This window comes from Vigna angularis, chromosome 5, assembly GCF_016808095.1.
Source record: "Vigna angularis cultivar LongXiaoDou No.4 chromosome 5, ASM1680809v1, whole genome shotgun sequence".
Taxonomy (NCBI): domain Eukaryota; kingdom Viridiplantae; phylum Streptophyta; class Magnoliopsida; order Fabales; family Fabaceae; genus Vigna; species Vigna angularis.
In genome coordinates, this window is record NC_068974.1 from 34828908 (window position 1) to 34854525 (window position 25618).

General features: G+C 32.5%; 2 protein-coding genes across 20 annotated transcripts; one reads left to right on the plus strand and one right to left on the minus strand.

Moving 5' to 3' along the window:
• The first annotated feature begins 10163 nt into the window (after positions 1-10163).
• On the plus strand, positions 10164-16205 carry LOC108340497 (interactor of constitutive active ROPs 3). 19 transcript variants are annotated; one of them, XM_017577927.2, is made up of 6 exons: positions 10164-10337; positions 11020-11057; positions 11178-11262; positions 12273-12376; positions 13645-13816; positions 14370-16205. In XM_017577927.2, exons 4-6 carry the CDS (start codon positions 12357-12359, stop codon positions 15990-15992), a joined length of 1815 nt encoding a protein of 604 aa, XP_017433416.1. In that variant the 5' UTR covers positions 10164-10337; positions 11020-11057; positions 11178-11262; positions 12273-12356; the 3' UTR covers positions 15993-16205. The 19 variants fall into 19 exon arrangements, with proteins under 19 accessions (XP_017433416.1, XP_052734302.1, XP_017433423.1 ...); XM_052878342.1 differs by lacking the exon at positions 11020-11057 and adding an exon at positions 11774-11839; XM_017577929.2 differs by lacking the exon at positions 10164-10337 and adding an exon at positions 11774-11862 and having other exon boundaries at positions 10485-11057.
• Positions 16206-22511: 6306 nt separating this feature from the next.
• Positions 22512-24773, minus strand: LOC108338902 (dof zinc finger protein DOF2.1). Its single transcript, XM_017575968.2, has 2 exons — positions 24075-24773; positions 22512-23644 (listed from the first exon to the last, which is right to left on the minus strand). The coding sequence occupies exons 1-2, from the start codon at positions 24099-24101 to the stop codon at positions 22769-22771; spliced, it is 903 nt and encodes a 300-aa protein (XP_017431457.1). The 5' UTR covers positions 24102-24773; the 3' UTR covers positions 22512-22768.
• Positions 24774-25618: the final 845 nt, after the last annotated feature.

The following is a 25618-nucleotide window of genomic DNA, read 5'->3' on the forward strand; positions in this document are numbered from 1 at the left end:
ATATCAGTTGTTGTAATATGAGTGAACAATCTGAGTTCGTGCAATAAAGTTCGTTTTAGTCCCCCCTTTGTTTTAAAAATGTTAAATGTAGTCCCCCTTTGCTTTAAAAATTGTTCACGGTGGTCCCTTTTTCCTTTAAAAATTGTTGAAGGTGGTCCCTTACGTATATTACTGTAATACATATTAAGGATACGTGGCAAAAACCAGATATAATTACATAATATCACTACTTCCAAATATCGCAACATAATATCAGTACAACTATAATAAGATATTTAATTAAAGTGGTTAATAAGAATTCAACATAGACAATGAAAGTGCTTAATAAGAATTCAACACACACAATTAAAGTACTTAATAAGAGTACAAAATACATCCAAATACATCCAAATTAATGGTAATTAATGGGAAGGAGTTGATCAAATTCTGAGTGGGGAGATGAGTGTTGGTCATTGATGTAAACGCAAGAAGTGTGGAGTGACCCGTGATGAGTAGAGGGACGAAGTAGTGCATGGGATGAGTCAGAGTGTTGAAAAAATGGTCTGGTAATCGTTTACAGAATCCTGGTAAACGATTACCCGAGAGAAAACTGGATTTTGTATAGAAAGTCCAACACAGGTACTCAGTCATGTGAACTGGGGTCACCATTGGCCAAAAAGGTGAGTTTTAAGCACTTTTGCACTTTTCTTAGGGTGATCCTGGTGTTTCAATGGTGGGAGAGGTTGGTTGGTGATGTGATGTGAGTCCAATGAGTGTGGGGTGACCCCTCATTAGTTGGAGGAGCAAGGTCTGCAAGGGATGAGTCAGAGTGTTGAAAAAATGGTCTGGTAATCGTTTACAGAATCCTGGTAAACGATTACCCGAGAGAAAACTGGATTTTGTACAGAAAGTCCAACACAGGTACTCAGTCATGTGAACTGGGGTCACCATTGGCCAAAAAGATGAGTTTTAAGCACTTTTGCACTTTTCTTAGGGTGATCCTGGTGTTTCAATGGTGGGAGAGGTTGGTTGGTGATGTGATGTGAGTCCAATGAGTGTGGGGTGACCCCTCATTAGTTGGAGGAGCAAGGTCTGCAAGGGATGACTAAGAGTGTTGAAAAAATGGTCTGGTAATCGTTTACAGAATCCTGGTAAACGATTACCCGAGAGAAAACTGGATTTTGTAAAGAAAGTCCAACACAGGTACTCAGTCATGTGAACTGGGGTCACCATTGGCCAAAAAGGTGGGTTTTAAGCACTTTTTACACTGTAATCGATTACCCGAAAGAAAAGTGCAAAAGTGCTTAAAACTCACCTTTTTGGCCAATGGTGACCCCAGTTCACATGACTGAGTACCTGTGTTGGACTTTCTGTACAAAATCCAGTTTTCTCTCGGGTAATCGTTTATCAGGATTCTGTAAACGATTACCAGACCATTTTTTCAACACTCTTAGTCATCCCTTGCAGACCTTGCTCCTCCAACTAATGAGGGGTCACCCCACACTCATTGGACTCACATCACATCACCAACCAACCTCTCCCACCATTGAAACACCAGGACCACCCTAAGAAAAGTGCAAAAGTGCTTAAAACTCACCTTTTTGGCCAATGGTGACCCCAGTTCACCTGACTGAGTACCTATGTTGGACTTTCTGTACAAAATCCCGTTTTCTCTCGGGTAATCGTTTACAGTGTCCTTGTAATCGATTACAGTGTCAAAAAAGGTGTAAACTTGATTTCTAAGGTATAATTCGAAAGGTCTTTGAGTATAGATTCCAACAAAACAAGAATCAACTCATTTGGAGTTCAGTGGAGAAAGTTATGAGCAAAAGAACAAGCAAAGGTCAGAGTTGGTAAAAATATATGAAACGCTAACTTGAAAGAATAAACTGTACCAACTCAGATGTCCAAAAAATACAAATTAGTAGTCATTGGAAAGATTTTTGAGTCTAGTTTCTAATAAAAAAAGAATCACATCATTTGGAGGTCGGTGGGAAAAGTTATCAGTAAAATAGCCAGCAAAGGTCAAAGTTGACAGCATGTTATCTCACCCAAGTTGCTCATCTCATAAACATTGTTTTTTTCCTCCATCAAGGGGTGCCAAAACATCACTTCCCACCATTGAAACACCAGGACCACCCTAAGAAAAGTGCAAAAGTGCTTAAAACTCACCTTTTTGGCCAATGGTGACCCCAGTTCACCTGATTGAGTACCTGTGTTGGACTTTCTGTACAAAATCCAGTTTTCTCTCGGGTAATCGTTTACACGGATGCTGTAAACGATTACCAAGCCCTTTTTTGAACACTCTTAGTCACTGGATGCTGTTTTATACATCTTATTGTTTTATACATCTCAGCTGGAAGTTCACTGATGTGGTGCAATGATTGCATTCTGTGCTATTGCAACTGTCTGTTCAAAACCTAGAATCATGGTGTCCATGTCTCTAATTTTTTCTTACGTAGGGCCTCAACATGAAAGGCTTCTTTAAGATGATGCAGCATGAATTGAGAGTAGATTTCTACTTGTGTTGTGTGGATATTTACTCTACCTGATAATGATAATAATACGTTTGCTATAAATTCACAAAGTTATGGTACAATAACAGTTAATGTATGCAATTATGCGTTTATTGCTAAGCTTGACATTGGTTGAATCAGAAGATGAATACTTTTGTTGATAATATAGATTAGGATATCAGTCGTCTCTAATAGAGATAAGATTTTCACTAGGCATATCAGTCGTCTCTCAGACTATATTTTGCGGTTTTTGAAGTTTGGAGATTTCGAAAGAGGTGAGGTTAGGGTTAGAATTGAGAAGGCAGAGAGAGATTGGGAAAAAAAGGAAGGTGGAATTGAAAGGGTGGAAGAAGGAGGAAGAGAAGGAGGAGAAGGAGAAGGTGGTGATGAGAAGGAACGCCATGGGCATATGGGAGGAAGAGAGTTGGGGCAGAGGTTGAAGGTTGCAATTGCAAGGTGATTGCCATGTAGAGTGCCATGTCAACAAAAAAATGTACAGCTCATCAGTTTTCTTCCAGCTGGACAGCTGTGCCGTTAGTTTTTTAACGCCGTAACCAAAAAGGACTAACTTGCACCGTTTTTGCGAAAAGTGGGATCTTAGTGAACTTTTGAAAAAAAGTAGGACCAATTTGAACAGACCCTACGAAAAGTGGGACCAAAATAGGAATTAAACCAAATTATAATTTTTATTAGAGATATCATGTTTATGGGTGGGTTGTGTCTATTTGTTATTTGTTTTATCTTAAAAAAATGTTTCGTTATTTATCTCATTGTCGTTGAATATCGTGAAACAATAGCCGTGAGTACCTGTATATATTTGTGGATATTTTTATAATTTATTTGTTAAAAAAATTAAATAAAATTACCTTACAAAAACCTTTAAAAAAATTAAAAAAAAACTTTTAATCCCTTAAATCAAATTAATTAATAAAATATTAATATAAATAAGTTTAGTCTTTCTAAAAATAAATTTAAATGAATAACGTCCATATATAAATTTTAAAAAATTAATCATATAAAATAATTTTAATTTTATAGGTGTAAATAAAAAAAATTGAAACAATCATTTAATATCCGTGACTGATTCACAATTATGTGGTTTTAATTTTGTTTCTTTTTTCATTCATAATTTTTACTTCAATGTGAATCACACTAAAACTTTGACAAGAATTTCGAAAAATATAATTTTTCATTTTAACAGTTGAAACCATCAATTAAAAATATTTAATTGTAAAAATCAATTTCACGTATTAAATATGAAAAGCAATTGTCGACAAAGAAATCAACATGTCTTCATCAACTCCCTTTCACCTGATACAATACTCGTTAATATTAATTTTTCTTCTTTTACATGTCTTTTTTATCATCACTCTTCTTTATATATATATATATTATTCATTATATTTCACATAATTTGAAGATTATTGTGACATGAATTAATCAATTTCCTCTTTTTAATACTATTTAAGTTTTTTTAATCTTACATGATTAAAAAGACAATGTGACAAAAATTGATAAGAAAATGGTTGATGTCATGTTTGCGTGTTTGACTGTCACAGTTGACAAACTCGTCATGAAAAAGGCATCCATGGAAACTGAAATGGAGGCATCAATGAGAGCTGAAATGGAGAACACTATATATGTACAGAAAATGGAAAAGTTACAATGAAAACGTGAAGTGCACTCCATCTCAATCTGGTTGCATTACACTTATTTCATGTAGTATCTGTATAGTAGGTAATCAAACCCTGAAAACATTAATAGGTCGGGTTAGATTTAGTTTTTTATATAAAACATTTATAATCACATCCTTATGAAGGTTGTTTGATTACCAATGTAATAATTATAATTAAAATGTGATTGAATCATAATTAGGACAATAATAAGTAAAAGTCCACTTTATATAAACAAGAAGTCTACATAAAGTAAGGGTTTATATTAAGTAATTGTTTGCATTATTACTGTATTTAATATTGAAGATTGTGTTCACTTATGAAGATGGATTTAAAAGAGATTGATTAATGTATTTAAGTGGATTTCAGAATAAGATGTCGTTGTTTTCTTAAAGGATTTTGAGGTGATAAAGGTAGATTTAAGACTAAAGTTTGTGACCGATTTGACTTATATGATAAATAGTTTTATTAATAGATTAAAATATAAAATTATTATTTTACTTTTATTATAAAAATTAATATATTATTATTATTATTATTAAAAAGTAAAAGTAAAAGCAAGTAAAAACAAATAAATCCAAGGGACATTAGTGAGCACCCCTCTATCCTACATATAAATATTCTTTTATTGAAACCGATTCCAATGAGTTTTTTTTTATCGATTTCCTCTTCTTCTTTATCTTTACCAACACCAATAATTATTTATCTCAAGAATTACGGAATAATTATGCCATGTAGGAATAACAACGTAAAATCACGCTAAATCATCTCAAATTCCTACTCCTCAATGAAATTGAAGATGAATGTGATCTCATAAATCATATTGTTCCCATTTTTTCTCAAATCTACATCTAAACGGTTGTGTATATTCATATATGTTAATTTCTTTCAATAGTAAATCTACTCAAATGAATATAATCTAAGCACTCGGACCTCGTCTAACTTTAATATCAGAATACATTTTAAAGATATCATTCAGGCAATTTTTGAATGAATGAATCAAAAATAATACCGAATGAGTTAGAGATAACAATAAACTCATAAGATATAAGAAAAGAAAGAATCAACCCATATGAGTTGCGAGGACTCAATCAATGAAATAGAAACATCATACTTATTTGTAATTAAAAAATATTTAATTATGTAATTAAATTAGTTTTTTAGGTTTTTAAAAAATTGAAATATAAATATTAAATTATACAGTTGAGATTATGATGAGATGTTATTATATCTGAATAAGACTTGAAATTGGTTTCAAATCCAGAATCGGTTTCAAATCCACAAGGGTAGAATTGATTCCCTCTATGCAAAATCAATTCTCCCGACTTAAAATCGGTTCTAAAAACATGACATTCCAACCAAACACTTCTCTCTATGTAAAACATCATCTTCACCAAACTCTATTTTCACAATCTTTTTCCTCATCCACTCTCACATTTTGGGGGCTCATACTCCTCCAATCATAGGCGGCGGCGCCACCGCCACCATCGAATACGACTTCATAATCATCTTGGGGACTCTCCTCTGCACCCTCATTTGCGTGGTAGGCCTCATCATCATTGCACGTTTCACCCTGCTCTATTCCATCAACATGAAGAACACACCTGAAAGTGTAGGATATACTCATAAAAACGTCTTCATGAACAATAAATACACTCTTATATCTTTACTTGATTGCAAATTTATCTTCACCTACCCCACAAAAATTTGCACCTTCATTCACACGCAAATGACGTGGAAAAAAAATCACATTTTCTCATTTCCATTTATTAAAACAGTAAACGCAACATGAATAATTTGACATAATTAACTTTTTTTAAATAAAATAAAACTTTACATCAGTATTTTTTAAGAGTATCTTAATAAAAGAATATTTAAAAACTTCTCATTGAAAGTTTTATTTTATTTTAAGTGACTCCTATTATATCAATTATTTTTTAAAATTGTATTACAAGTTTTATTTCAATAACAATGTCTTATATCGTTATTTTTTTATACTTTAATTTTTTACAACTTAAAATATTAATTTAATTACACCATTAAATATTTTTATTTTTATACCCAAGTTTTTAGTTTGAAAATTTTATTAAGAATATGTATTATTAAAAATACTCTTGCGAATTGAAATTCTTAATATTGTTTTGTTCACTTATGTGTATTTACTATTGTAAAGGAGTTGCGAGGAATCCATATATTTTTATCTTAAAATTCGCGAACGACCAATTTTATGAATTGGAACCGATTATATGGTTTGGAAAACCCTTTCCATGACTAGTTTTAGGATGAGTTGAAACTGATTCCATGACTTGAGGAACTGATTTCCATAATAGGTTGAAACCGATTCCATGACTTGGCAATTTTCATAGTGCGTGTTTTTTTTAAAGCAAAGTGCATTAACATTTATTTAAAATTAATTTAAACTAATTAAATCTATTTTTTATCTATGTATATATAATATTAATTTTAACTATAAAAATAAAATAAAATTATTATATTTCTGTTTATTAAAATATTTTTTTAATTTATCACGTGAAACAAATTATTTTCAAACTTAAGCAAATTTTACTCTCAAAATTATTCACTTTTATTTTTAAATTTATTAAAATTAACAACAAAAACTTTATTATCCAATTCATCCTAATTAATTCAAGCACTGTCCCTCAAGTCTCCTGAAAAGTGGACAGACCCTACGTACATAATGAAAATATTATACTGTTTGCAGTTTTCACGAGGTACACTTGAATCTTATAATGTCATGGATAATGATATCTTGCTGATATTTTTTTATAATATTTTAATATCATCAATATTTTATAAACATTAATATGGATGAATTACATAATAACATCTTAACAGTGTTAAAATGTTATAAACAAAATATTGTGAAAGTATTATTTTTCTAATATTATTTCTTATTCCCCAAACAGTGTTTTGAACATCGGAATCTCTGAGCACATTTTTCTTTTCTGACGCAGAAGATTTCCAATGATGGTAACTCAGCTTCACCAGAGCACGTCTCCATTAAGTTGCATTCTACATTAACAAATATACATCAATTTTATATAAGCTATTTCCTTACCAGAAATATATGCAAGCTATTTAATTTTGAAGAGCGTTTGGTGGTACGGGATAAATGTTTTCATGTTAGGATTATACATTTTATTTAGCTGGTAATATTACTGAAAATATTCGATTAATTTCTATAACAGTGAAAAGTACTTTGTAAATTTTATCGAAGTATTTAATTTATTATCATATTAATTTTTTTAATAAAAGTAATGTGGTAACTTTTTAGGAAGATTTTTATTTTACTTTTGAAAAAAAGGGTTTTCCAACTTAAAATCGAAATATTGTAGTGGAAAATAGGCTAAAACTTATTCTTCTAATTTTATATTTTTTTTTATCTACCTTTAATATATTTGGTTAAAAGTCTTATTAATTGTTATATTACATCTAGTCTTACCTTACACATTTTAACAGTTAGATATTTTGTATTAAACACGTTGAGGTACAAATAAAGTTTCACATCGGATAAAATAAGAGATGAATATTAGTTTATATATACACAAGATACCTCAATTGGTAAGAAGCCTTTTAGAGTGATACCAAAAACAAATTGGTGAGAGCTTATAAGCGAAAAATTAGTTATAACACTGAGTTATAACCAGCATGAATAATGTTATCAACAAATGCTAAGATATGTGTATATTGAACCTCCCCAACAAAACATAGAGTATCAATATAAACATTGGTTGTTATTTCTATTGTTGATTTAAATTTTAAAGTATTATTTATGTGTAAGTCTTTATTTGATGTTAAACCATTATTAGACTCGTACATTAAACGTTAAAACTGTGATATGGATCAATTTAGTTCAATTGAGTTAAGTCAGTCTATTCGAGTCAATCCGAGTTCAAATCAAGTCATATCAGGTTAGGTCCATATTAAGTCAAGTTTGGCCAGTTTTAGCTCGAGTTTAATCTAATTAGAATCGAGACAAATTATATCAAGTTTGACCAAATCAAATTGAGCATATGTTTCATTGTGACATCGAGTTGAATTTAAGTCAAATTAAGTCGAATAAATCTCATATTATGTTGAGAAAAGTTTACTTAAACCAAAATTGATGCAGAATAGAAATATCAAACTATAAATTTGAAATTCACATTCTTATTCTCTTAATTAAATTTTAAATTCTTTAATTTCAAGCCATCTAATTAATATGTTAAAATTATATAATTTTAATTTCTTTTCAAAATTCCTTATCCAAACAACCTATTTTGTCATAAAATATTTCAAAATTTCCAAAATAATAAATTATCTCTTAAAGTACCTTATCCAAATTTACTATAAAACTTGTCTCAAAATTGTTGTCCAATAAAAATAATATAAAAACTAGTGAAGTTATTATTTTTTTTCATTCGCCTTAAATATCAATTAAAATATCATAATTATGCACATGCTTAATTTATATTTCACTTAATTTTGAATATAAAAATTTATATGTTTATTTTATATCTAAAATATCAAGTTAATTATTTTATTAAATTAAAGTTTAATAGTTCTTTTAGTCCCATACGTGTAAGAATCATTCAATATTTTTATTCAATTTTTTGTTTTACATAATGTGATCCAATATTTATTAAAAGGAAACAATGTATTTCCTTTAATTGATTCGCATGCATTTTTTCTCTAAAAAGACACAAATGTATCATTTTATCAAGTGATTGCTTTCTAACAATATTAATTTTGATATACCGAAATGAATAACATTATTCTTTCTAATAAATCTTAATACTACATTGACTCTTTTTTTATAAAAATTGAGAATATGAACAATAAAAAAATATTAAATAATTCCTATAAATATTGGGAAAAAACAATAAACTTAAATTAATCATGACTTTATAGTTGACTATTATCTTACAGACTCAAACAATTAACATATTACCATAAAAGATAAATCCCAACAATATAATTCATTATCTTTGATATAAAATGAGTAGTATTATTCCTTTTACTAAATCTTGAGACCATTGACTCCTTTTAATAAATATCCAGAGTAAAATCAATTAAAAAATTAAATAATTCCTATAAATATTGGAGGAGAAAACAATAAACTTAAATTAATCATGACTTAATAGTTGACTATTAGCTTATAGACTCAAATAATTAACATATTACCATAAAAGATAAATCCCAACAATAGAATTCATCATCTTTAATCAATCTTTATTAGTTATTTAACTCTTAAAGTGATTACTTCTTATTTTCAAGATATTGCAAAAAATTCAAAAACTTTATATTGCATAGTGGGTCCACCTTCCTTTCCTCACCAACTTCTCTACGTCACCTCAAACAAACCACAGTCTCATCTCTCTAATTCTCTCATTTTTCATAAAAGCCAATGTTGAAAGTAATTCATAAACAATTAATAAGAAAAAGAAAAAAAAAATCACCAAATTATCCTTTACACCATGTTTGTTTGAGGTGAATGTAGTTGGCAAGACAGATTTAAGGTTGCCATTTACCTTTACATCAAGTGATGTGTGAGAAACCGAAAAATGAAGATTTGAGATAGAGCAGTGAGTGTGGTCCCTTGCATGTGAGACGAGAAACAAGAAAAAAACCACTTAAACACAAATGTATTATATGAAATATTCGAACTTACACTTGTTTTAGATTTTTGGTAATGTTTATCTGATGAAAGTGTTTTAAAGGGTATTTTCATTTACTTTTTCTTTCTCCTATTTTTATCAAATTTCCACGTCTCAAAAGCACTTTTTTAAGACAGCAGGAAATGAAAGTCTTCATCACTTTTAAAATGAAACTAAAAAAATGAGGTTTGAATTAATTAAGAGTTTAAAAAAAAGAAGTTAGAAAAAAGTGTAGGGAGCAGGTGAGAATAATAGGGTAGGACACATGGAGTGCAGTGTGCGGACTCAAACTCCTATTTCAAACTGATTAATAGTTTCACTCTTCCCTTCATCAAATGACAAAGACTGTACTATTTTGTTTCCTTCCTTTATCTTTCACTCTCCTATCACTATTCACTCCCTTTATCTTTCATTTCACCTTCCTTTGTTACCTTCCACTCCACACACAACCAAACCAGTGGAACACAACATGCCAGACCACCCACAACGTTAAACACCACACACCTTCCAAGGTTAGCACTCATGGATCCATGCATATACTCATCCTTTTTCTTACTTAATTTCCATCTACATTCTACTTTTTCTCAATGCAAAGTGGTAACAAGTCCCACATTGCTTAGAGAAACTACTCTCTTTGGTACTTCAAACTCCAAGCTTCTTTCAAAGGATTATTATCTGAATTTGTTATCTTTTCCATCTCCATATTTGTTTACTTTTTTTGTAAGAAAACTGGTTTGCTTCTTAACTCTCCAAAATAAAGACGTTACTTTGTTGAGCCTGAATGTGATGTTTCTTTTCCAACTCTTTCTGTTTTTCTCCCTTCAAAAGCTCTTTTTTTTTCTTGTCAAAAGTTATGCCAAAACAAACTGACATCAATATTCGAGCTAGCTGCAAGGTTTCGTAGCTTTCGTGTATAATATATTTCACTCATCCTTTTGCAAAAGCAAAAGGAATAAATTAAGAAAAAAGGGGCTATTCTACAATGTACTTCTTTTGTCTGTTTCTTTATCTGCTTCTTCAGCTTTTTATTTCATGGCCAATAAATTAATCTCTCTATTCTCTCTCATTTCATTCTCAAAAGATGGATTTTTTCAGTTTTCCTTCCTTCCCCCATCTTCCTTTCGTTGTCGAATTTAACGTTTTTGCATGCTTTCTCGTTTCCTGTAACACGTGATTGATTCTCCTTATTCCCAGAGAGATTCCTTGCATGAAGTGACCTCCTAGGGGCAGAGGTTTTCCCTTCTCTGTCTTGCCGTTTTTCTGTTCTGCAATGCACATGTATAGAACTTGTTCTGTCACGAAATTCAACTCCAACGTGTTATATGAACATCTTGTTTGTTTCCTCATTGAAGCAATGCTGTGAAAAATGTGAAGTGGGTTTGAACCTAGTGGAGTGGTCATCAGGCAGACAGAATCAGAAGGTTTGAGGGGTTTTAGGTAAAATGGTTTGTGTTCATATCACAACAACTTCACATCCTAAACTGTTGTTCAGTGGACCATGCCTACTTTCACGGCAAAATTGGGGGCTAAGAAATTTTCATTTTCATTTTTACAATAATGTCCCTAGTCCATGTATACATGGAACAGAGGTGTGAAAACGGGTTACCGGATCCAATGTGGTTTGCAGGTTATAGTGGGTTGGTGGAAAAACCCTGATTCAAACCAGATTTCTGAAATGAAGTCCAAACTCCTCGAAAGTCTGATTTTTTTTGGGGGTTTTTTGTGGGCATAGCTAGATTGAACCAACATTGTACTAAAAAGCCTCAGTTTTGGTGTAATGGTCATAACATTTGGTTTGGGCACAAAATTTGAAGCTTTCTTTGATCAGTTTCTGGTTGGATCTGTTACTGTTAGTTCATTAACTCACGGGGGCAAGTTGGTATTTTCATTTTGAGAGATTTGGAGATGTTGGGCACCTGTGTAATTTCATCATTTTCTGTTGTTGTAGTTGTAGGCCCCTCTTGATCATTACTGGATGCTGTTAGCCTGAAAGAGCTTATCATAGCATCAGTTGGTAATGAGAACGTTTTCCCTCATGTGTGGACCTGTGGTAGACATTTTTGTGTTTATGCCAATTTACTTGACTTTTATTCCTTTGATAGTGGTGTCCATCACATTTTCTAGGGACATGTTTTTACACAATTTTATTGTAATTGACACTTTAGGATGGAGTGAACTGTAGTGAGAATCTATGAAGTGTTTTCTTTTTAACTATCTTTATAAAGTAGTTATATTATTAGGTAACTTGTCACTAGTAAGGTAAAGGTGCTTTTTTTAAGATTGAAGTGAGAATCACATTGAGCAAATCTTCTGCATTTATGGCTTAGGAGGTGAAGATAAGAAGATGATACCATCCTGCATGAACACATTTATTTTTTTTCCATAACTTCCACCTTCTCATTGGATTCTCTTGTCTCTGTGTGTGATATTTGTCTGAACTGTTACAGTCATTGTGGGTCAGGGAGCATTCAAGCAGCGAGGCCCAAATTATTAAACTGGTTTCTCTTTACTGGACAAGAGGCAATTAAGCCATGCAGACACCAAAGACAAGGTAACCTTTGATGAACTGGTGCATTGCTCTTATACTGTTCTATTAATGTTGCTTTTTACCTTGCTATTTCAGAATGATTTCTGGTTTTAAAAGGGCAATTAGCATGCCAAGAGTGTTCAGTGGTGTTGTTTACATTGGTATATGTTCTGTTTCTAAATCAGGAGAAAAATGCTAATAAATATAAGTTCTCTATTTATTCTTCATTTTGTTGACAGCAATTAGTGCAAATGTTTGTCAAATCTGCAAATGTTAGGTCTCCTGCATTAATCATTTTCTCGTATAATTAATTTTGCTGGACTTTCCTTTTTAGATGTTGAAATATATCAATTGCTGAAAGCTAACCAAAGATACCATTAAACCTAAAAGACATTATTGAGTTTACCTAAATAATATGCTATTGATTTATCCATATGATATGACAAACTGGACCAATTTGTAGAACAATTGGATGATTCCTAATCATGTCTGTCTCCAAACTTATAGGCATAATCATCCTTCTGCACTTTCCTTTTTGGTTTCATTATGTTTGGTTAATGTGGTTCCTCCATGGAATAATGAAGATTGGGACCCGGGGCAGTTATCACCAACTCTAATGAATGAACAAAGCTTTGATTTTTCTATTTGAAAAAAATAAGATTCTCTTCCAATTACTAGAAATCTGTAATTGCAATTTCACTGTTAATCACCTTGTTAGGTCATTGAAACAGTTCCTAACATGTGCTTGGCTTGGAAGACACATCTCATTTTCAAACTGAATTTATGAAGTTGATGGCACCTACGTTATGCGACAAAGAGACTTTCTTGTAACTTGTAGGAGTTATTTTCATTTGTGCTTGGAAGAAACTTTCCATTTTCAAACAGAATTTATGAAGTTGATGACACCCATGTTGTTTTAGGAAGACTTTCTTGTTACTTGTAGGCGTCTTTAAATTAGTGTTTAGAGAACTTTTCTTTTTCAAACCGAATTTATAAAGATGATGACTCTATATGTTATATTAGGAAGACTTTGTTGTAACTTGTTGGAATCTTCTCTCGTAGTTGATCCTCTGTATTTTAGCCTCTATGTGTTTGTTTAAATTTCGCTTTGAAGAATGGTTCGACTTATCTAGTCTCAGTTCTATATCACGTAAAAGGATTTCTGTCGCAGTATGAGTGTAAGGATATTGTTTAACATGGCTACAAGGTATTTGAGGCGAGAATGGGGAGATATGGGTTTCCATTTCCCACAGTGAAGTTCACTTGCTTACATTTGTGTATATTGATTTCAGAAGTGGATCCTCTGAGGTGCCTCAGAAGGTGTCTCCTCGTGCTGTGCGCCAACTAAGGCCTACTACTGTGGAAACTGATTCCGTATCTTCTTCAAGTCAGGCTAATAAATCATCAAAGGAGAGAAGCCCCAAAGTCACTGATCGCAGATCACCCAGAAGCCCAGTTGTTGAGGTATCAATTCTTTTTCTAATGATACATTAACTGCAAATTTTAACTAGATATGTTGGAACAGCAAACCTTGACAATGAGAACCATAATCTCTATTTGGATGCTTTTTTCCTTTGATATTATAGTAGCTTATGAAAAGTGTTTCAAAGTGTAATGTAATGTGGGACTGTTTCCTGGTTTCCTTTCAAAATTACCAGCTGATGGTGCTATGAACTATTTCTTTAGAGCTTCCTTTAAATTCATTTGCCGATGTTGATTCTCCTCCTACAAAGTGCATTTTCACCATTTAGCAGATGGATAGTATATGCACCTTTCTTTTTAAAGGATTCTGTTATTTAAACATTTAAGTGTATTCAAGTCTCTGGAGTGAGTAGAATAAACTAATGGTCTGCAATATAACAACTTGTGTCATTTTTCATTTTTCTACTTGTGTTTTTGCAATTTTGGTTGGATGCACCGATATGATGTGTTGTTTTCTATAATTTATCAGTACTGTTTTCCTAGCCTTGAAATTTTTTGGTGAGCAATGAAGCATTGTAATTTTGTGTTGTTTTAGAGGAAGCGCCCCAGCAAAATATCTGAATTGGAATCTCAAATTTCTCAACTCCAAAATGATTTGAAGAAGGTGATGGATCAGCTTGTTTTGTCTGAATCAAGCAAGAGGCAAGCGCAGCAAGATGCCCTGGAGTCCAAGGAGCAACTATTAGCTCTATCTGCAAAATTTGAAGACTCACAAAAACACGTTTTGGATCTTTGTGCTGCTGGGGAAGGTCGTGTTCTTGAGCTGCAGAAAATCATAGATGAGCGTGATATGGCATGCCAATCTGAACTTGAGGCCTCCAAAAAGCAGCTCTCAGTTGAGTCTGCTGCCTTGGCCTCTGCAATGAATGAAATTCAGATGCTGAAGACCGAACTTGAATTGGTAGCCAATTGTGAGAGTGTACAATCTCAACAGGCAAAATCAGCAGACATGGAGCTACTAAACCTGAAGCAGAACTTGTCTGAAGCTCTTTCTCTTGTGGACACCATGAAAAACCAACTAAGGGATTACAAAGAATCTGAAGCTCAGGCCCAAGCATTGGTCAATGAAACCATGTTGCAACATGAGGCTGCAAAAAAATCTATTGAGATCCTAAGAGCAGATGTTGCAAAAGCTGTTGATGCCTACAACACTATTGCTTTGGAGTTGGACCAGTCCAAAGCACGGGTAAGCTCACTAGAGGCCCTTGTTAGCAAGCTTCAGACAGATCCCATCAGTAGCAAATTTGAACACCAACCTGAAATATGGATAGAGGGAGAGGGTTCTGATGATCTAGAAGCAGAAGTTGTTTCTTTGAAGTCTGAGGTTGGACGCCTGCAATATGCTGTAGAGACTGCTGAGACTAAATACCAAGAAGAAAAGATTCAAAGCACAGTGCAGATCAGGAGTGCATATGAGCTGGTGGAGCAGATAAAATCTGAAACTGGTAAGAGGGAAGGTGAGCTAGAGGCCGAGTTGAAAAGGAAGAAAGCTGACATTGAAGAGTTGAAGGCTAACCTAATGGATAAGGAAACTGAATTACAAGGCATTGTGGAGGAGAATGACAACTTGAACACCAAGCTCCAAGAGAGCATGTCATCTAAAAATGAGCATGAACTCAAAAGGGAAACTAAAAGACTAGAAGAATGTGTGGCTGAACTGAAGTCAGACATGATGGACAAGGAGACAACACTGCAAAGCATATCTGAGGAGAATGAAATGCTGAAGATGGAAATCAACAAGCTCTCAGATGGTGGCAAAGTGAGTGAGGAAGTTGCAGCTGAGGTAGAGGGAGCTAAGGCTGCAGAACGAGAAGCTCTGATGAAACTTGGGATTGTGATGGAGGAAGCAGATAGGAGCAACAAGAAGGCTGCAAGAGTGGCTGAGCAGCTAGAAGCAGCACAAGCAGCAAATCTAGAAATGGAAGCAGAACTGAGAAGACTAAAGGTGCAGTCTGATCAGTGGAGGAAGGCTGCAGAGGCAGCTGCTGCTATGCTTTCATCAGGAAACAATGGGAAACTCACAGAGAGAACTGTGTCTCTGGATAACAACTACAAGTGCTCACCCTATGCTGAAGACATGGATGATGATTTCCAGAGAAAGAAAAATGGCAACATGCTGAAGAAGTTTGGGGTCTTGTGGAAGAAGCCTCAAAAATAGTGAGTGTCTGATTTTATGTATGTTATGTTCTGAAATTTTAGTTGAATAATAGTGTGTTCATGTGATGTTTATTTATGTCTTTTTCAATTTTGTCTCATCCTTACCTTCCAATCTGCATTGTAAATCCTTCTCCATCCTAAACTGTTTGTGAACTGTACTTCAAATGCTGGTGTTTAGTTATTGAATACATTAAGCTTCACATGATGCACATAATTGGAGTCTCATAATTACTAGAAATCTCTGGTGTTTACTTATCATATTTTTTCACCGAACTATATTTACTACAACGAGTTTTTTTTTAAATGAGATTTTTACATAATCGTTTTACATGATCAACTTTTTGAAATAAGCTTTTTGGAAAATGAGTTTTTCGAAATAAAATTTCCATTAAGCCCAACGTTTTAGTCTCATCTTCATCCTTTTAAAGAGTGCGAAAAATGTAACATGCTACAAAACTAATAAAATAAAACATTTTATAATAATATTTAAAATAGATAAACCAAGAGCATAAAGAATATTAATATTGTCCTCCAGAAAAAAATTATAAAAATGGCATTTATACCGTCACATGAAACCAACAAAAGTCATCCCTACATTTTCATCTGCACTTAGATAAAGTGATAATTAAAAAAAAACAAAAACAAGATAAACACAAGAGAGTAAACTAATTTGTAAAAGAAACATGATATATTAATAAAACATGGTTTATTATAATACAATGCGCTCCAAACAATTGTATAGATATAAACTATATAATAAAAAACTCTTTTAAGCTCAATTATATAGATACATACATTATTAATTTTAGATTCACTGAAGACATGTACTTGTGGTGATTTTTACTGTTTTGGAGATTCATTGTTAATGAGTTTCATCTTATCACTCACAAAGTTAATTTCCTTAATGTCTTAGACTATTATTATGTTTTCAGACTAAGACCTCTTACTAGTCTTATTATATAACCCATTCTACTCTACATAAAAGTGTGAATGATTATTAGAGTGTTAAGATATCTCATTGCTTGAATCCATACATCAATGCATACACTAAAGAAATCATACATTTAATGGAATTCCCTCGATGAAAACACCCTAAAACTCATCCATTCATACCATATTAAATTGTAATAATACCAAAACTACACATAATAATAGGATTATAGAACAAGAGGATATGAAAAACAACAAAACAAAATACATGCAACTCAACTCAGAAGGTCATGAAAAGGAAAAAGATAGATTGAGCTTCTAGAATCGAAGAGAAGAAAATTTCCGCTCTGAACTTTGATTGGTAAGTTTTGTAAAATTCTTTGTGGTAATTCTAAAGATAGGTTCTCTTTGAAGAGAAAGTGAGATCTAAGTGAGTCATTGAAGAGAGAAGATAGAGATAATAGAAAAGATTTTTCTGAGGAAGAAGTAGAACTTCTTCTGCTGCATGATTTATTATGGTGACATAAGGAAGGTGTTTATGGGATTTCACAAAGAAGAATGAATGTGCACGGGAAGGTGCAAACAAGATACACAGTAACGATAATGACTAATTATTGCGTCAATTGCATGGTGTTTTGAAGGATATTTTAATTTTTGATTAAATATATCTTTAGTTCTTAAACTTTTTAATGTAAATTTAAAATTCGTTTATATTATTTGATATAGTTTGATTCTCAAATTTTAAAAATGAAAAATCATTATTATCTTATTTCAATTAAATTTTTTGATGCATTAAACATGTTTTAAAACACTATTTTAATATGTTTTAGTTCAAATATGTTAACTTAAAACACCAAATCAAAAAATAATTAAAATAATTAGATTAAAAGAATTATGTTCACCGTCCATTGTTTATATCAGTATTCAAGTAGTAATAATGGACACAAATGGTCGAATAAAAAGGTCCAATTTTGACAAGTTACAAAAAGTCCATTTACATATTTATTGTCGGGGTATTTAATATTTATACGTTGTTTAAATTTTATTTGTGGTTATTCTTTGCATTTTTTTTCTTATTGTCTAGGGTTGGGTCTTTGTTCATTGTAATTCTTGTTGTAAAACTTCTAAATTAATGTTGCTTCATTTGGGCCTATTAAAAGTTGTGTTTGTGTGATTTAGCTCAGCGTTCGCTTGTAGCCGTTACTGAGCATTTTCTTTGACAAAAGAACTATTTCTAATCATTTACTTTCTGCACCTCCATAAATCTTCTCTTGCACCTCCATATATATATTTTTTTCATTTTCCTGTAATTCAAAAGTTGATTGTACAATCTGAAAATAGAAAATAATTTCTAAAAGTTAAAGAGAATTAATAAAAAAAATTATTGGTATAATTTGAAAGTTCTTTTTAACTTCTAAATTTTTAGATCATACAATTTAACAATCTTCTTTTAATAAGAAAAAAATAACTATAATTTGAAAGTCACTTTTTTTATTTATTTTCAAAAGTAATTTTTAGATTGCACAATTTAAAAAGGAAAAGATCACACCATTTTATGAAAATTTATGAAAATGAAAGAAGAAACTGCCAATACTTTAAATTAGTATTGTTGTACTTTAAGACTGTATAATGGATGACAATTGGATATAACTTTGGATGCAATATGAGAAATCTTAATTAAAAATAATAATACAATTCAACAACTAGAATCCAGCTTAGTTAATCAATTCAACATTTACAAGTTTAAATTATTATTATAAAACATAAACAATTTCAAATACAATTAAAATTCCTTTTACTTAAGAGTTGCTTAGATTGCTTGTCTTCCAAACAACTCCAACCAAGAAGAAAAACTGAAAATCTCAAAAATATAGAAATTCTAAGTCATACCATCTAACAAATAACGTAATTATCAGAAATAGACCAATAAAAAAAAATCTCAGTCTGTAGAACTTGTGAACCATATAATGTTCACAAATGAAACCAAAAAAAAAAAAAAACAGAAAAAGTAAGTTGGAAGTAAAAAAGAAACTTCCTTAAACATATTCTGATTAAATAAGAATAATTTAGTCATATCAACTTACTAATACCTACTAATAGGAAGAGTCTATGTAAAAATAAATAAAATAGTTTCAAAAATTTTAAAAATAAAATAAAAGAAAGAGAGAACACAAAATAATAATTAAAAAAATAAATAGATGAGTTTTAGAAATGAATAACTAAATAATTAAAATTATAATCTATGTACTTAAAGATTTAAATTTTATTTTCTTAAAATCATGCTTACTGAACAAAAAAAGATGTCTTACAAAATTTATTTAATTTAATTATTGAAAAATCATATTAATGGGAATGTGGAAAAAATCATGGAGAACTCTTTTGAAGGAATACAGAAAAATAAGAGAGAGAAATTATAGAAGAAAAATAAAATTAGTCAAAGAATTCAAAGGATTAAAAAATTTTAAAAAAAATGTGAATATGAAAAGTTTGTCTGAATAGAATTGAAAAAAAAAACAAGAAAATTGATAGAAAAAAATAGTTAAATGACTAAGAAAAAAATTATGCAAATTAACGAAAAAATGGTAGAAAATTTAGAAAATAGTGCCTTTCATCATTGCATAATGGAAAAAAAAAATATATATATATATATAACAAAATTGAAATTATACTTACTAAATTCTATCATTAAATTACTTTAGATTAAAAATGTTAATTTCGATAATGAAATTCTGTTGTATAAAAAATTCTTTCATGTTAAAGTAAAGAACGGTGTAAAAAATAAAATCTTGCAGCATGTAAAAAAATGAAAAAAAAAAAGTTAACCTTTCTTTTGTAAACGAAGCACTGTTTGAGACTTGCATGCTATAAACTGTACTTTCCACTTTCTCTGAATCCATAGCATAGCACTTGTTCAACTTTACTCCCACAATCTCTGTAACTGTTGCTCGTTCTCTATACACCTTTAATTGATTCTTTCCTTCTCTCTTTTTTCTTTATCCTTTTAACATTTATTTCAATGTCTGCAAAATTAGGTTTGATAAATTAAAAAGAAAATGATACTTTGACAACTAAAGTTTAAGGCTAAAACACATCTATTTGACGTGAATTGATGAATTTATCTTATCAATTTGTTCTTGGATTTATTTTAATTTTTCTGCCTTTGATAATTCAAGGTAATTTCATTTACCATCAGAAATTTTAAACTTGAACTGAAAATATGACAACATGAATTTATGCTAAATAATATGTTAGCCTAATATATACTTTTCTTTTGATTGTATGTATGCTATTTTTTCTTGGAAATTTTCCATAAGCTTGACCAAAAGATTCGGCTAAACCGATATATTTTACAGTGGGATTGAAGCTAAACAACCAAACTATGCTACTAAAAAAAGGTGCTCGAGCTCAATTAATCATAAATGAAAGAATATTGGAGTCATTGTGCAAAGAAAATGTAAGTTATCCTAGGGGTGTGTATTTGTTTGTGAAAAATTGATTTCGGTTATGACTCATACTGGACAAAGGGCATGCTCATGGAGATATTGTTGGAGTTAAGTTTAAGGTTATTGGAACCATTAGCTATGATACCAGTTTTCCTTATAAAGAGTTCTAGGTAAGCCTCTTCGTTAAGATGAATTGCTACAAATGGGTATTCGTGGTTAGAATGCTTTCGTTGGAGGAAGAGCGTACCAATGCGAAAAGAACTCACCACTGAGAGAGAAATTGTTAGGAATCTAAGTTGTGAGTCCAAGTTTTACATTAAATAAAAATGAGAAAGTAGAACACTATATAAAGATGAAAGACTCATTAACTCATTATCTTTAAGGTTTTAAATGTTTTTGGTATAGGATGGTATCAATCACTTATATGATTAGACTTAGATCTCATTGGTGTTATATGTCTCAAATGACCTTCATCCTCCATTCAACAAGACGTGGGGTGTTTCTTCTAGCCCTCTTCAAAGAGAAGGAGAAACCTAATCTTGAAATGTTGTAATAAATCTTTATACTATTAATCTTTATTAGTAACGGTTGAGATATTTTGTCGACATGATTTTGTACTATATTGACCGAAATGGTTTCGTTCATAGTAGTACAGTATAAATTATTTATCAGTAACATATTTGTTTATTTCACATTATTTGTTTCTTTAACCACTCGCTTAGGTAAAACCTCTTGTGGTAAATGATATCTAATTATTTACGTAAGTTGCTATAATGAGTACCGATGTTTTAGTGTAACACGTGAAACTAAGGTTGAACAGGAACTTCTCATTCCAAGTTTGAATAACTGATGTAATTATTATCTTACATCAGAGAATTTCAAAGACAGAATATGGCATTAGTCTTCTCTGAAGATTCTTTGTTGTCATTTTAAAAGGATACTAATAATATTATCAAACCAGGAACAACTTACGTGCCCATCTGGTTAGAGACTCTCAAGTCTGAACAAGCGGCAAATATGTCTCATCGCTGTTAAAGTTTTATTTGATAGTTGGAATATAAATATACAGAAAAAAAAGAAAAACATTGAAGGTGAAGCATTATTTAAATTGTGAGGTTAAGAAACATAGGAAAACATTTAGCTTTAGATAGGAATATAGTATGATGTTTGTGGCATGTGGTTTGTCAGATAAGCAAGAGATAGTGCTAGTTGAAGACTTTGACTAGCTGTACTTGCTCCACCTCCTTCTCATTTGAAACTCCAACCAAAGTAGGGCCAGTACTTGTTAGTTGCTCTTTGAGGTGAATGAATGTGACGGTCAATTTAAAAAAATTCAGTCCCTTTAGTTCTATAATAATTTCTCATATCACAATCATCTAATTAAATATCAACATCACTTCCCACCAATCTCTCTACCCTTAATTCAGGACACAACAGTAATCACTTCTTCAATGCTATACAGCTGCACAGATGGTGTCTATTTTCATGTTTTCATACCCAAAACAACGATTTTTCTCAAAGGGTGACAACCAAACAAATCAGATTCTCCCTCTGACTCCATTGAATTTTTTATGCCACATTTCAAACCGTGATGCAGTAATGTAGCTCATGCTCATTTGATTAAGGCACTTCAAACAATTTTCAAACTTGTTACTGACGATTTTCTCACGCCCAAATCCTATGTTGGATTTGGTCTGCCAAGTGCCAAAGAGAGAGACAAAATCCTCACCGAAGTTGGCGCTGATGCTTCACTGAAATTTCTATTCTAAAATTCTCATCACCTGATTCAGCTCCACTATCATGCCATAACATATATACAATGGAACTATGGTAACCACTTTAATTTAATTTAATACTGCATTTCAGCAATGGCAGTCAGTAGTCAGTACAAACATGTTCTAAGAATCTACCTGGTGAGAATAAGATGCAATCGTAGAAGAATATCTCGAAACTATCACTAATTATAAATTCAAAGCTCCTGAAAGAAAATGATTCTAACTGTTCAGAGAGTAGTTCTGCATTAAACCATGAAACATCACTCTCAGGCTCCCTGCTTCTCTCTTTCTCTCTCTCTCTCATCTGTCAAATAAGGAAATGATGATTGATGCTCTATAACTACTTCTCTCCAACTTCATTGACTTGGTTAACAAACAACCTCTGAAATTTCATTAGTCTATTCACCAATTAAAGGATAGTAGTACAAAAAATTTGACAATTTAAGGAGAAAAAAGGAGAAAAAGAAAACAACAAGAAAGTAAAAGAAGATGATTCAAGGGAATCAACCAAACCCCTATTAACCTCAGCACTCGAGAGGATTGAAAGTCCTAATTAGACTGATTTTTTTTTTCTTTTTCATCAAACACTTGAGGAATTAATTATCAGTGCCTTAGCTTGATGATTGTGACTACATTAGAGGACTATTGAGAAGTCCATGCCAGGATGAGTTGAGAGCATTCCAATTAGCCCTTCCTGAGTCAAGCTCAGCCATGTTGGTGTCTCCATTGAGTTGCCATGGGAAACCCCACAACACCCTACTCTCACTTTGCTCCCTGGCATTGCAAAGCTCTTGTTTCATGGTGGTGACTGTGACTGCTTGGGTGGTGGCAACACTCATTTCTTGATCATAAGGCAGCATCATCTCTCCACTAACCCCACCACCACAAGCATTGCCATTGTCCACCTCCCCCATGTCCCCATTCCCATATCCATAGTACAGATTCTGAACATTGCTTTGTGTTCCAAGGAACCCACTTCTAAGAGAATCCAAGAAGCCCGGGTTTGTGGAAGAGTGGTGCATGCCAGGGTTGCCAAGGATATCACATGGGGTGCTTGTGGGATTCCCCAAAATTGAAAAGTCATGCTCATCATAACCCAATTGCCCACATGACTGCTTTTGCAGCCTTGCTAGTGCAAGAGTGAGGTCGCTGGAGTCATAAGACAAGGAAGGAAAACCAGTGAGAGGGTTGTTTGGATTGGGTGTGAATCCTTGATCTTGGATTCTCTTTGAAGATGAAGATGATGATGATGACCTCTTGTTCTTCCTGCACCCTCCTCCCACTGGAACATTCCTCAGTGTTCCTCCTTTGGTCCAATATCTTCTGCAAGACTTGCAGAAGTACCTTGGCTGGGAAAGGCTGTAATTGTTGTAGTAACAAAATTTGGTGTTGGTGGAGTCACATCTGGGGCACTTTAGAGCTTGTTCTGGCTGAGGCCTTGGCTTCCTCTCCTGCTGTGCTTTTGAACATGCCAACATGTTCTCCAATGACTGGTTAGACATTTGCTGCAACAAACACAAAAAACATCCAAATTAACCAACTCGTCACATGTCAAATGAAACCCAACCACTGACCAACTAATCCTCAACCCAATTTGACTCCATGGTAACATGCATACAAAGGGTTAATTTAAACTTCCAAATTTTGTACTTTATTACATTCAAAGGGAATTTTCCCCTTACTTTTAAGCTCGAGAGACATATCAATTACATGGAAAACACCATGAATAGTAAAGTATATGGTTTAGAATAACGAGGGAGGACAGAAGTTTCCTATAAAAATGTTAAATATAAAACAAAACCGATCACAAACCAAGATAACTGCCATGTTCTCTGTTCCAAACTGATCTCAAGTATGAACTAAAAATTCAAAACCCAAAACCAGACAATAAGAAGCCACGAAAGACACAATTAAAATACGTTGTTTTATATTTACCTGGTGTTGTCCAGTAGAAGGATCCATCCATACAAAGAAAATATATGCACTCCTGATCGAAACGATGAGTTTAACTCAACTAAAGAACTCAAAAGGTAAGAGCTTTTGGTAGATTGTGTATGTGGGTATGCAGTTTGGTGTGTTTGTGTGTGTATGAGAGTACTTGAGAGAGAGAGAAGGGAAAGTGGAGAAAGATAAGTATAGAAGAGAGACCATGCAAAGTGAGGTAATAGAAACCTGTATAGGACTAGTTATATATATAAAGCACCCCACAAGCAATCCCAAGAGAGAGAAAGAGAAGAGAGAGAAGGGAGTTTAATGCAATGATGTTTTTTGCCGTACACGATGATGGATGAGGTTGGCTTGCACGCAGAGAAAGCATTAAGATAGAAAGAAAATTCTAGTGCATTCTCACTTCCTTACTTACCCAATTCTGTTCTGCAACGGTTTCATACGAACCAAAAAAAACACAAAAACAAAAAGAAACATAAACATAAACCCAACATACAAGGTCCCTCTCTCGCGTGGATGCAACTATTCATGGACCCCACCTCACCATAGGTCCCCACACATCCACCACTCTCTCTCTCTCTCTCTATAATCCACTTCACCACCTTAACAAAATCCAAACACCAAAAACAAAATAAAAAAACCAAAACCTCTGCGATCTTCTCAGCCCCCAAACACAAAACCTCGTCCTCCCGCGTCCCTATGTTCGTCTTCTTTGTTTTTAATTTTAATCATTCCTTCCATCTAATCTAATCTAAACCCATTTGTTCTTTTCAAGTAAAGAAAAGAGGGCAATAAATAAAACGAAGAAGGGTATGTTGCAATGAAAAAAAAAAGGATTTTGTTTGGTATGTGTGTAAGTATGATGAAGTGGGACCAAGAGGGTGTTGCAGGAAGAAGATATTATTAATTGAAATTGATGGAAGGGAAGGATTGTCGTCGTTTGTTGAATGTCCGGGTGATGTGGATTTGTAATGATGTTGGGGACAGGCAAGGGGACACTAATGACAGTGACAGAGGATCTCCATTTTCATCTTCATCCTTCCTTCGTCTTTTTCCTCCCTTCATTCCTTTCTTTTCCATTTCCTCTTCAAACTCCAAAATTCTTCTTCCCATTATTCACATTCCATCCCCACATCACAAAAACTCAACTTTTTAACTCATATTATCCATCAACTATACTTCAAACATTCTGTAGCTGTGTAACTCTGCATAATGTTTTTTTGTTTGAAGAAAACTATGTATATATGTATATATATGTATATATACAAATAACAGTAACGTAAAGACAGATAGATGGAAGGGAATTAACACGTTATATTGGTGGCTGAAAGTTATTGGTTGATTCTTCACACCTAACAAGTACTACTGTCACCACTCACTCACTCATTCACTAACTCACTCACTCCATATTCATGAGTCAATTTTTGCTTTACCTGTTTTGGGGTCACTTGGGCCTTCAATTTTGGTGCTTGTGGTCCCTCTTCCTGATGATGATCAATAATAATCTGAAACACAGTCACTGACTTGTCTTA